At 43.6% G+C, this 12,013-nt stretch overlaps 1 protein-coding gene across 1 annotated transcript in view; it reads right to left on the minus strand.

The window, feature by feature from the left end:
- The window catches only part of UNC13B (unc-13 homolog B), a 308,551-nt gene that overhangs the window by 160,404 nt on the left and 136,134 nt on the right, over window positions 1-12,013 (minus strand). Inside the window, exon 9 of the mRNA XM_065406871.1 lies at window positions 1,184-1,190. Within this exon, the coding sequence (XP_065262943.1) occupies window positions 1,184-1,190 (7 nt within the window). The remainder of the gene's footprint in view (window positions 1-1,183; window positions 1,191-12,013) is intronic.

Here is a 12,013-nt window from a genome sequence, read left to right on the forward strand (position 1 = left end):
TACAGTATGTATAACCTGAAGTTCTCCTCTACTTCCTTCTGCAAAGAAAAAGAGAGGAAGGAGAAGAACAAAGTTATTAGAGTAGATTTCTGCCATGGACTTTGCGACAGAGTTTTGAAAACTGGAGTAAACCTTTGCTGAGAGTCCAAGAGCTGTTCGTGCAGTGGGAAGGTTTTCACATGCTTGTCTGGAACATTTACATACTAAGGTCTATTTAGCTAAAATGTGGATAATTTTTAATTAGAGTTATAACATCGGGGTTCATGTTCTTACGCATATTAAATTGTTTTTAAACAAACAAAAAGGCTTCAGTTCCCTTTTCATTAAAAAAAGACGAACTTTTTCATAATCCAATTTTCTTCTCAGAATTATGTATCACACACTTTACATGCTTGCCTGCCGGATAAGGCCAAAGAGGGAAGACCCTCTTAAACAGTCCCAGGGCGATTAGTCTGGACAGGACATATTCCTAGGATAAGTCTATCTTCTGTTATTACTTGTATTTAGATCAAATGCCTAAGCAACAGAATGCTGAAGAAAATCAAGAGGGGTAAAATAGTTCCATTTATTAAAACCGTAGTGAACATTTTTCAAGCTTGCATTTTTCAACGACTTTTTTCTGATGTAAAGTTATTGAATTTTGCCTGCAAGTGCACTAGTAAAGCTTCCCTAAGCAGTATTGATCTCGCTAGAGTGGCCCTTTTATCTTTTCCATAAAGACCATTTTCAGTTAGGTGGCACCATCAGCTATTAGCATATTGCCAAAGGTTGGCTCTCTTGAATGAACCACTGCAGAGGTTATTACGCTATGAAACATATGCAAATACATCTGTATGTGTGAACATGGGGGAGTGAGAGAGAGCGTCCGTCAGTCTGCTGTGTTATTTACCAACGTTCCTTCATATCCCTATCTTTCTTTCTACTCTTTCCCCCAATCTTCTCCATCCCTCTTTCATCCTATCCATCTCACCTGAAAACAACACTAGCTCACATGGCCAGTGCCTCCTACCTCATACAGCTAACAGCAACAGAGCTCCCATCCCCTATCTGCACGCCCAACACAAGACTTGCACCAACGATTCAGAGTTCTGCAGGGTAAGCACCAGCTCACTGCTCAATACATTCTGGGGTGCTTTCAAGCACGGGAAGCATTACAAGCTCGGAATCTCTGAGGACCGTACACCTGGTATCTTACAGAGAGCGCAACCACGAGGGGTGGCAGTGCAATGAAGCAGTAGAAGCCAGTAAAGATGGGATGAAAGGTTGAGGATGTTTGGGTGCAGTGCTCCTCTCCCCATGCCACAGCAGGCTAGAGCTCTATCCTGGAGGACGTACATACACCTTTCAAAATGGGGGCCAGAATAGCCGGCAGTTACCACTTTCTCCGTCTTTGCAAGGGTGCTGCCATTTTCCTGCATAACTTGGATTACTTTACTACCAGACAGGGAGCAGGAATTTCACACGGACACAGATAACTTGCACCATTTCTCACAGAAAGGAGGTGCATTTCTTATTCCTCTCCCCTCACTTCCTGGCTTCTTCATCCTAATGACAGAACAAATTCTATGTCAGAGGGTTTAGGTAGAGCCTAAGGATGGTTAATGGGGTCTGCTACAGCCTAGTAGTGGCCTTTTCAAGGCAGGCGACAAGATTCATCTGCTTTCCCTGGCTTTTCTAGGACAGTGGCTAGGCACTTTATACATGGGGGGAAATAAATACTGAAATCAGGAAACATGCTTCCTCCTTTCCTAATTTTTCTGTTAATCAGGAAATGGCAACAACTGTGGAATGAGACATTCTTGGTAACAGAAAAGCTGAAGCTTCAAGAGGAATTTCTTAGAGTATACTCCTTTAGGTGTCTTTGTGTATTTATACATTTGATTTGAAAAGACCAAAGTCTTCCTTTCTTCCTACCCTTTCTTTTTGTCTGTCAGCAGAATGGCAGTCTCCATGGTATACATTTTACTTTTTTTGTGACTTTTTCTAAGCAAAGACCATTTCTGTTTTTAATAAGATTTTTACTTAACGAATAAAAAAATCTGAGCGTTTCCTACAGCAAAACGAGTCTCCCAAAAATAAAATAAAGAAGTACTGTACTTTAAAAAATAATTCCAACATTAGTGAAGTTACGCAGGATTCACGCAAACTCTTAGCTGTTACTGGCACTTCTAGTTCACAGTGATTCGTAGGTATACAAAGCCATTTCACAAACCTTCCAGTGCACTAGTTCTGTGTCTGTCTGAAGGAATCAAATGACTTTAGAGAAAACAAGCTCTAAGTCAAGTCCGCATAGCAACTAGGGCCAATCAGTTGAACGCTAAAACAATTTGTAAAATTACTCTATATAGGGTGTAATTACATATGTGCGATCACTAAGACAGTATTAAAACAGACAAGCTACTTTTAACTCAATCACTGAAAGTCAAATCATTTTATGCAAATGACAAGCAAGAATGCAGCTAAAACTTACGCTTTTAGCAGAGATTCTGGATCAGAATATGTAGGACTACAAAATCAAAATATTGTAACAAAAATTTAATGAACAGACTTCTATACAGATTTCAATTCAAATAAAATGTTAATTTAGTTTTAGGCTATGTTTGAACAACTACACTTGATGGACTGGCTAAAAAAATCTGTGTGTATAAGATAATTAGAGTCTTCAAAAGCATAATATTCAATGGTGTTTTTATCTTAATGTTGACGATATGGAAACCAAGATGGACACCAGTATGAGCATATGAATTTATCCAGCTCCTTGAATCTGCACCTCAAAATACTGAGACACAGTAAATCTGATTATCTTCACGGGCAATGCACAGTAAGCTCAGGGAGGGGGTAGCTAGGGGCTGCGTGCGGGCAGGGGATAGCTCAGGTAGGGGATAGCTAGGGGCTGTGTGCGGGCAGGGGGTAGCTCAGGATGCAGGTAGGGGGTAGCTAGGGGCTGTGTGCGGGCAGGGGATAGCTCAGGGAGGGGGTAGCTAGGGGCTGTGTGCGGGCAGGGGGGTAGCTCAGGATGCAGGGAGGAGGTAGCTAGGGGCTGTGTGCGAGCAGGGGATAGCTCAGGGAGGAGGTAGCTAGGGGCTGTGTGCGAGCAGGGGATAGCTCAGGGAGGAGGTAGCTAGGGGCTGTGTGTGGGCAGGGGATAGCTAGGGTGCAGGGAGGAGGTAACTAGGGGCTGTGTTAAGTGAGGATGCAGGTAGGGGGTAGCTAGGGGCTGCGTGCGGGCAGGGGATATCTCAGGGTGGGGATAGCTAGGGGCTGTGTGTGGGCATGGGATAGCTCAGGGAGGGGGTAGCTAGGGGCTGCGTGCGGGCAGGGGGGTAGCTCAGGATGCAGGGAGGGGGTAGCTAGGGGCTGTGTGCGGGCAGGGGATAGCTCAGGGAGGGGGTAGCTAGGGGCTGCGTGCGGGCAGGGGGGTAGCTCAGGATGCAGGGAGGGGGTAGCTAGGGGCTGTGTGCGGGCAGGGGATAGCTCCGGGAGGGGGTAGCTAGGGGCTGTGTGCGGGCAGGGGGGTAGCTCAGGATGCAGGGAGGGGGTAGCTAGGGGCTGCGTGCAGGCAGGGGATAGCTCAGGGAGGAGGTAGCTAGGGGCTGTGTGTGGGCAGGGGATAGCTAGGATGCAGGGAGGAGGTAACTAGGGGCTGTGTTAAGTGAGGATGCAAGGAGGGGGTAGCTAGGGGCTGTGTGCGAGCAGGGGATAGCTCAGGGAGGAGGTAGCTAGGGGCTGTGTGTGGGCAGGGGATAGCTAGGGTGCAGGGAGGAGGTAACTAGGGGCTGTGTTAAGTGAGGATGCAGGTAGGGGGTAGCTAGGGGCTGCGTGCGGGCAGGGGATATCTCAGGGTGGGGATAGCTAGGGGCTGTGTGTGGGCATGGGATAGCTCAGGGAGGGGGTAGCTAGGGGCTGCGTGCGGGCAGGGGGGTAGCTCAGGATGCAGGGAGGGGGTAGCTAGGGGCTGTGTGCGGGCAGGGGATAGCTCAGGGAGGGGGTAGCTAGGGGCTGCGTGCGGGCAGGGGGGTAGCTCAGGATGCAGGGAGGGGGTAGCTAGGGGCTGTGTGCGGGCAGGGGATAGCTCAGGGAGGGGGTAGCTAGGGGCTGCGTGCGGGCAGGGGGGTAGCTCAGGATGCAGGGAGGGGGTAGCTAGGGGCTGTGTGCGGGCAGGGGATAGCTCCGGGAGGGGGTAGCTAGGGGCTGTGTGCGGGCAGGGGGGTAGCTCAGGATGCAGGGAGGGGGTAGCTAGGGGCTGCGTGCAGGCAGGGGATAGCTCAGGGAGGAGGTAGCTAGGGGCTGTGTGTGGGCAGGGGATAGCTAGGATGCAGGGAGGAGGTAACTAGGGGCTGTGTTAAGTGAGGATGCAAGGAGGGGGTAGCTAGGGGCTGTGTGCGAGCAGGGGATAGCTCAGGGAGGAGGTAGCTAGGGGCTGTGTGTGGGCAGGGGATAGCTAGGGTGCAGGGAGGAGGTAACTAGGGGCTGTGTTAAGTGAGGGCGCTAGCTCAGGGTGCAGGCAGGAGGTAGCTAGGGGCTGTGTACGGGCCAGGGGGGATCCCAGTGTGGCTCCTGACTTCAGCCCCCGCGCCGCTCCTGGCTGGAATGGGGGGACCTGGGGGAACCGGGTTTCAGCTGCAGGGCTCCGCAGCCCCACGAAAGGGCTCACGGACCCCTAGGGGGCCACAGACCCATGGCTGAGAACCGCTGATTTAGAGCAAGTAGAGAGAGGCTCCCTGCTCTTAATTCAGGTGCCCAGACCTGGACCTGGCACAGCCCACAGCAGCCCAGAGCTGCAATGGCAAGGAAAATCCGGTTCAGCCCTGGGGCTGGAGCATGCTCAGTGCAGAGGGAGTCTGGGGAATTTAGCCGCTAAAATATAACGATGCTCTACTGAGCATGTGTGAACTCAAGTTTTTCAAAGGCCTACAAGTTGGCCAAATTTGGACAGTTTTTTGTTGTTGTTTAATGGATTGTTTTTAAACGGGGATGGGAATAGGTACTTCCCAGAAACAAAAGCCATCCCCCTGACAACTTACAAAACATGTGGCAATGGAGCAGAAAAAAATGCCAGAATTTAATGTGGGCAAAATGTATTTTCCACTTGTTCTTGGAAAAGGCTGAATGTTTTGGCTTAAAAAAAAATAATAATCAGCCTCAGGCAGACACCTGGCATGGAAAATATCAGTCAAACTGGTTGAATGTTCGGCAAAGTTATAAGCAACTGAAAACAAAGTAATTTAATAGGAAGCGTCAGACACCCTTAATAAAAGGCAATGCTACCAGCCCTGCCTAGAATTATTTGCCCTCCAGCCATCACCAAAAATAAATACTTAATTCAACCCTTACCGCAGAACTCCATCCAACAGACTTGTTCAATTTTGAGCTTCCTCAATTTGTCAGAGGATATTTCTTTTTATTCAAATTCAATTGAAACACAGTCACTATTTAGATACATCTGTCAAGTTCTAAATTGTTCAGGTAATTTGCATTTGGGTACAACTATAAGTAATTTAAACCTTTATACCAATGATTCCTTCACCAGAACACACAATGATTTATTAATACCTTCCAGGTTATTTCTGTTCCTTCACTGCATCGTTATCAGATGTCTCTATTAAATATCTTGAACTAAACTTTCAAACTAAGGCTACGTCTACACTATCCGCCTGAATCGGCGGGTAGAAATCGATCTCTCGGGGATCGAATTATCGCGTCTCGTCGGGACGTGACAATTGATCCCCGAGTCGACGCTTGTACTCCACCAGCGGAGGTAGGAGTAAGCGCCGTTGACGGGGGAGCCGCGGAGGTCGATTTGCCGCCGTCCTCACAGCAGGGTAAGTCGGCTCAGATACGTCGAATTCAGCTACGCTATTTGCGTAGCTGAAGTTGCGTATCTTAAATCGACCCCCCCCCCCCCCTCGTAGTGAGAACGTAGCCTTCGATATAAACAACTATAATTCAAGGTCAGAGTTGCTTAAAGGCAGGCAGGAGGGATTAGGTCACCAGTGGAGCTGACCTAGACACTTATAAAGGCTGTAAAAACAGAAAAAGATTTTATTTTTCAATTGAGATGTCAACCAGCATCATGAGTTGGCAAGGCATATTTCACTGCATGCTGAGTATGGTGACCTTGAAAAACAGGGTTTGACTCAGAAATCTATAAGAAGCTACACGTAGTGAGACAGAGCACCACAACACCTCAAAGCAGCTTCCCTATTATAACATCTCCTGAGAAAACGAACACCAGATCAATCCCTTTTTAATGGAACGGATTTTATTAACAACTTTCTCCTGCCCTCTCTCTAAGACCTTGGCCCAAACCTTCATCATCTCTTCTTGCTTCACCTACTGCAAACCAACGTGGCCTCTTTACATCATCCTTAACTGGCTCCAGGCTATCCAAAACACTGGGGTCAAACCCAACTCCCCCTCTCCTCATGTTCTGACTACCTCCCCTCACTTCACTAGCTTCCTCTCCACTTCCACATCAACTTCAAGCTTTGCCCTCATATTCCAGACTTTTTTTTTTTTCAAAATAAAGTCTGCTCCTCCCTATATCTCTGATTTCTTCCCAGTTTCACTTCCTTTGCTCATGCTCCCTTAAAACACGTCAGCTTCCTGCACCAAGAACACATACTACACCTGATGTACTAGAGCAACTGTAATAATAATTTACCACTTTGATGCCCCTTTACATATGCAAATCACTGTGCAAACACTGATTGGTCTTTACATCATCACTATGCTGTATTATCCCCATTTTACACATGGGGAAACGTAGGCAGGGAGCTGCAGGGACATGTAAGGTTGTCCAAGAAGCCCACGTCTAGACTAGAGCCCAAGAGTGTTGACACTCAAGCACGCTCTCCTTCCTCCAGACCACACTGCCTACTATTAGGATTTGAACACTTTGATATGTCTTTACTAGGGCTGTCAATTAATCACAGTTAACTCGCGATTAACTCAAAAAATTAATCGTGATTAAAAAATTAACTGCGACTAATCACAGTTTTAATTGCACTGTTAAACAATAGACTACCAATTGAAATTTAAACACTTCGGATATTTTTCTACATTTTCATATATTTTGTATTCTTTGTTGTAATTAAAATCAAAGTGTATATTATTTATTACAAATATTTACACTGTAAAAATGATACTATTTATTTTGTTTATTTTTCAGTTCACCTCATACAAGTACCATAATGCAATCTCTTTGTTATGAAAGTGCAACCTACAAATGTAGGGTTTTTTTGTTACATAACTGCACTCAAAAACAAAACAATGTAAAACTTCAGAGCCTACAAGTCCACTCAGTCCTACTTCTTGTTCAGCTAATCGCTAACACAAACAAGTTTGCTTACATTTACGGGAAATAATGCTGCCCTCTTCTTATTTACAATGTCACCAGAAAATGAGAACAGGCATTCACATGGCACTTTTGTAGCCAACACTGCAAGGTATTTACGTGCCAGATATGCTAAACATTAGCCCCTTCATGCTTTGGCCACCATTCCAGAGGACATGCTTCCATGCTGATGACGCTCATTAAAAAAATAACGTGTTAATTAAATTTATGACTGAACTCCTTGTGGGAGAATTGTATGTCCACTGCTCTGTTTTACCCGCATTCTGCCATATATTTCATGTTATAGCAGTCTCGGATGATGACCCAGCACATGTTGTTCATTTTAAGAACACTTTCACTGCAGATTTGACAAAACACAAAGAAGGTACCAATGTGAGATTTCTAAAGATAACTACAGCACTCGACCCAAGGTTTAAGAATCTGAAGTGCCTTCCAAAATCTGAGAGGGACGAGGTGTGGAGCATGCTTTCAGAAGTCTTAAAAGAGCAACACTCTGATGCGGAAACTACAGAACCTGAACCACCAGAAAAGAAAGTCAACCTTCTGCTGGTGGCATCTGACGCAGATAATGAAAATGAACACGTGTTGGTCCACACTGCTTTGGATCGTTATCAAGCAGAACCCGTCATCAGCATGGACGCATGTCCCCTGGAATAGTGGTTGAAGCATGAAGGGACATATGAATCTTTAGCACATCTGGCATGTAAATATCTTGCGACACTGGCTACAACAGTGCCATGAGAATGCATGTTCTTGCTTTCAGGTGACATTGTAAACAAGAGACAGGCAGTATTATCTACTGCAAATGTAAACAAACTTGTCTGAGTGATTGGCTGACAAGGACTGAGTGGACTTGCAGGCTCTAAAATTTTACATTGTTTTATTTTTGAATGCAGTTTTTTATACATAATTCTACATTTGTAAGTTTAATTTTCATGACAAAGATTGCACTACAGTACTTGTATGAGGTGAATTGAAAAATACTATTTAATTTGTTTTTTTACGGTGCAAATATTTGTAATCAAAAATAAATATAAAGTGAGCACTGTACACTTTGTATTCTGTGTTGTAATTGAAATCAATATATTTGAAAATGTAGAAAACATCCAAAATATTTAAATAAATGGTATTCTATTTTTTAATCGTGAGATTAATCTTTTTAATCTCGATTAATTTTTTTAATCACTTGACAGCCCTAGTCTATACTATACTATACTTATGTGGGCTTCATAAATTGCTTAAACTTTAGTTGCACAACTGCATATAATAAAACCAGCAGAACTAAAGATTGTATGTTTTGGTTATATCCTAAATTTAGACATAATAAAATAAATTGTATTTGTAAAGCACTCCCGCTTCCCCATACTTTCTGGATCTGAAGATGCTGTATACATTAGCATCTTGAAATCCAAAAAGGTGAAAACAAAGAAGAGTATGGATATTTATTTTTGTATGAAATAATATTAACAGTTTTAGAAAACACCTTTCAAAGAGATATTCCCCTCTGTCCTCCTGAAAGTATTTTGAGTGTTCCCTTGAAAAATGTACTGGTAAGTGCTAAGCACAAATTCTTAGAAGGATTTTTAATGCTTGAGGCAATAAATATCCCAACATTCTGTTTTAATAAATTCTCCAATAAAGAATACACATGAAACAAAAAAGCGAACTATTAATTTAAAACAGCGTAATTTACATCATTTGAGAAGACTACCTACTACTGAAGTCAAATATTGATTGATAACTGCTTAGATAGAGGAAAAACATGGTTCAAGGCTATAGGCAAATTAAGACTTGAAGGGGACGGGCATTAATTTCCTTATGTACGGATTATTCTGAACAGTTTTTTATGACTTATTACAAAAGGAAAAATTAAAAAAGCTATTGTAGATAAATCACAATGACTTAAAAAAAGGAAATCAATAGGCATTTCAAAACAGGGTTCAGACACATGCTGCCTCCATCAGTCTCTGGAATATAAAAGCCCCTCCACCCAACAACTTACCAACATTTCTCTGGCTTTATAGTGATTTGAGGTTAAGAAAGTTTATCCCGACTTCTAACTAGACTAGGTTAGAGGTCTGAACACAGTGAGGATTGCAAGGCTTCGTTTTACCAGATCATTGTCAAAAATAGGTCAGCTCTATGGGCCAGATTCTCGGCAGGGGTAGATCAGCACAGATCCACTGAAGTCAACACAACTACACCAGTTTTCACCAAGGATCTGGCTCTGTACGTTCATTACCTACACTCCCAAATAACATAATGCAGTCTCACATGAGAACCAAGGGGTGAGGACATTGAGTGCATTATAGTGATTTACACAGACATTACTGTTTACTTATTCAATACACGGAGTGCAGGGGCACCATTAGTGAACACTATCCTCTATTTACTTTCGATCTCTGGTACTGGTTACATTTACAATCTTAATCTCAAAGCCATGGCCATTGTCTATGTTAAGGTATTTTATTTTTAATCCCTACCACTGCTACCACCTGTTCAGCTCCCCCAACAATACTTATCTAGGCAAAGGCTCCTGTATCTGGCTACCACAGTTGGCGTTAACGCTGCACCAGAGGAGATCAAACCAAAAGAATGTTTAATGCATTTGCAACAGTCAGTGACCTGTCTACATTAGGGATCCCAAATCCCTATTAGCAACAGTGGAATATTTCCCTGGGATCTCACCTCACGGACAGATCTTTCAGAAAAGTTACAGAAACGTGAAATCATACTACCCAGGCACATTTCACACAGGGGCTAGTTTAACATTTACTATTCTACTAATCACTGATGGAGCCACCTGGAGAAGCGTGGACCAATTCATTACTAAACGGTTCCACTCCTGAACCTGGCAAGTCTAATTACTGATAGCTGAGAAACACTTTCCTATTGGATTTTGTAAGTACTGTAACTTGGGAAAGAACCTGGTCACAGAAGACGACACAAAAAACAAAAACAAAAAACCAAACACCTGCTATTTTGGAGCTACATGACTAGGTCCTCAAAAATAATATGAAGCCTGATCATTTGTATTCCATTTTACAGCCGTTCCAGTAATGCATTATTACATAGTTTAAATTTTAGCATATGGTATAGATTGTTTTGGGGGGATTTTTTTGTTTTTTTAATTGACTCAGTATTGTTACATCATATGTACTTTGTATCTAACCATTTACAAATCACCTATAAAGCATTTTAATAAGTTGTTCAACCACTGAATTAAATATTGCATATCCAGCTATAGTAATAGTAGACTTTAGAAAAATTAAAAACTTTTTAATATACCTGAATTCATTTCATCAGTCGAAACCAAGCTTGCTTCCTGCGCTAGGTCCTTTAAAAGTCTCCTACGCACTTGTCTTTTTTCCCTCAGCACATTTTTGAAGTTATTGATGCACTTGTTCAGGTAGATAGTCTCTGCACACACCTTTTCAAGGCTCATGGGTCTGTACTCCTTTGTTTGCTCAGGTAGAGAACTAGCATCTGTCACCATCTCACCAGAAGGTAGGGACTGTCCAGCATAAATCTCTGAGTCAGAACTCAACACCAAACTAGGGACAGGAGACTCATGAGGGGCAGGTGGAAGCCTGGAAGGAACAAATTGCATTTGAACTGCTTCACTGTTTGCAGATGTGTTGGCCTGGCTCTCGGAAGACTGACTGGGGGGGCTTTCTGTAAAGTTATCAGAGCTACCACAGACACCTGCACCACTCAGCGCAAGTCTGCCATCATGTTCCATTTGGAAGCTGGTATCATTTTCCAGGAGAACTTCAGAGTCACTGGTCTCCAGCTTGTGAAACACCACCTGTAGTGCAGATCTAAAATGATGAATAGCTTTCCCAAGTTTGTTAGTATAAAACTTCATGTCCACAAGATCAATGTTATCCTGGGAATGGTCAAGAAAATACTGGGAATTTTCTAACACATCCCTAAAGACCTGGTCAGTTTGATCTTGGTCATTCAGATCTATTTGGACCATATCTTTCAGAGTATCACTGCTATCAGCTAGTTTATCTGCTGTGTGAACACTGCTTACAGTTGTAGCACCCGTAGACTGATCTTCCAAGAGAAGATTTATTTGCTCTGTACTGAGGAACTGAAGCATGGTGTTACAGTCCATTTCATTTTCTCCTGTAGTTATTCCCTCAGCTTCATCCTCCTCTAAAGGGGAAGAGCAGTTCTTAGTCACATTTTCAGTGTCAAGCCCAAGTCTTCCTCCACCACATAAAGCATGTATATGGCCAGCATGATCTGAGGTCTCTGGGGAGTGGCAGGAATGTCCTTCATCTGCTTTGGGCAAACGAGTCATCTGAAGAGTTTGCTGAGGTGTGTGGGAAACATGGAGGACAGGCAGAGGAGAGTCACTCTTTTGCGAAGTTTGCTCACTACAGTTTATAATTTGCGATACTTGCCCCATTTTCACCTCGAGTTCAGAGATCAAGTTACTTTTCTTAGCTAAGGTTGACTTTTGTGTAAAACCAACTCTCTCCCCTAGACACTGTGTTTTTCTACTTGTGTTTTTGTACCTAACCTGGTAAGATTCAGTTTGAAGGTGCCCATCGTCACCAGTTCTTTGGGCCTCTTCATCACAGTTCGGAGAGCTCCAGTGATTTTTCTTGAGGCCAGGCTGCAGTAATGAGAGTGGATCTGCTT

This window comes from Emys orbicularis, chromosome 6 (assembly GCF_028017835.1).
Source record: "Emys orbicularis isolate rEmyOrb1 chromosome 6, rEmyOrb1.hap1, whole genome shotgun sequence".
NCBI classification, from domain to species: Eukaryota; Metazoa; Chordata; order Testudines; family Emydidae; genus Emys; species Emys orbicularis.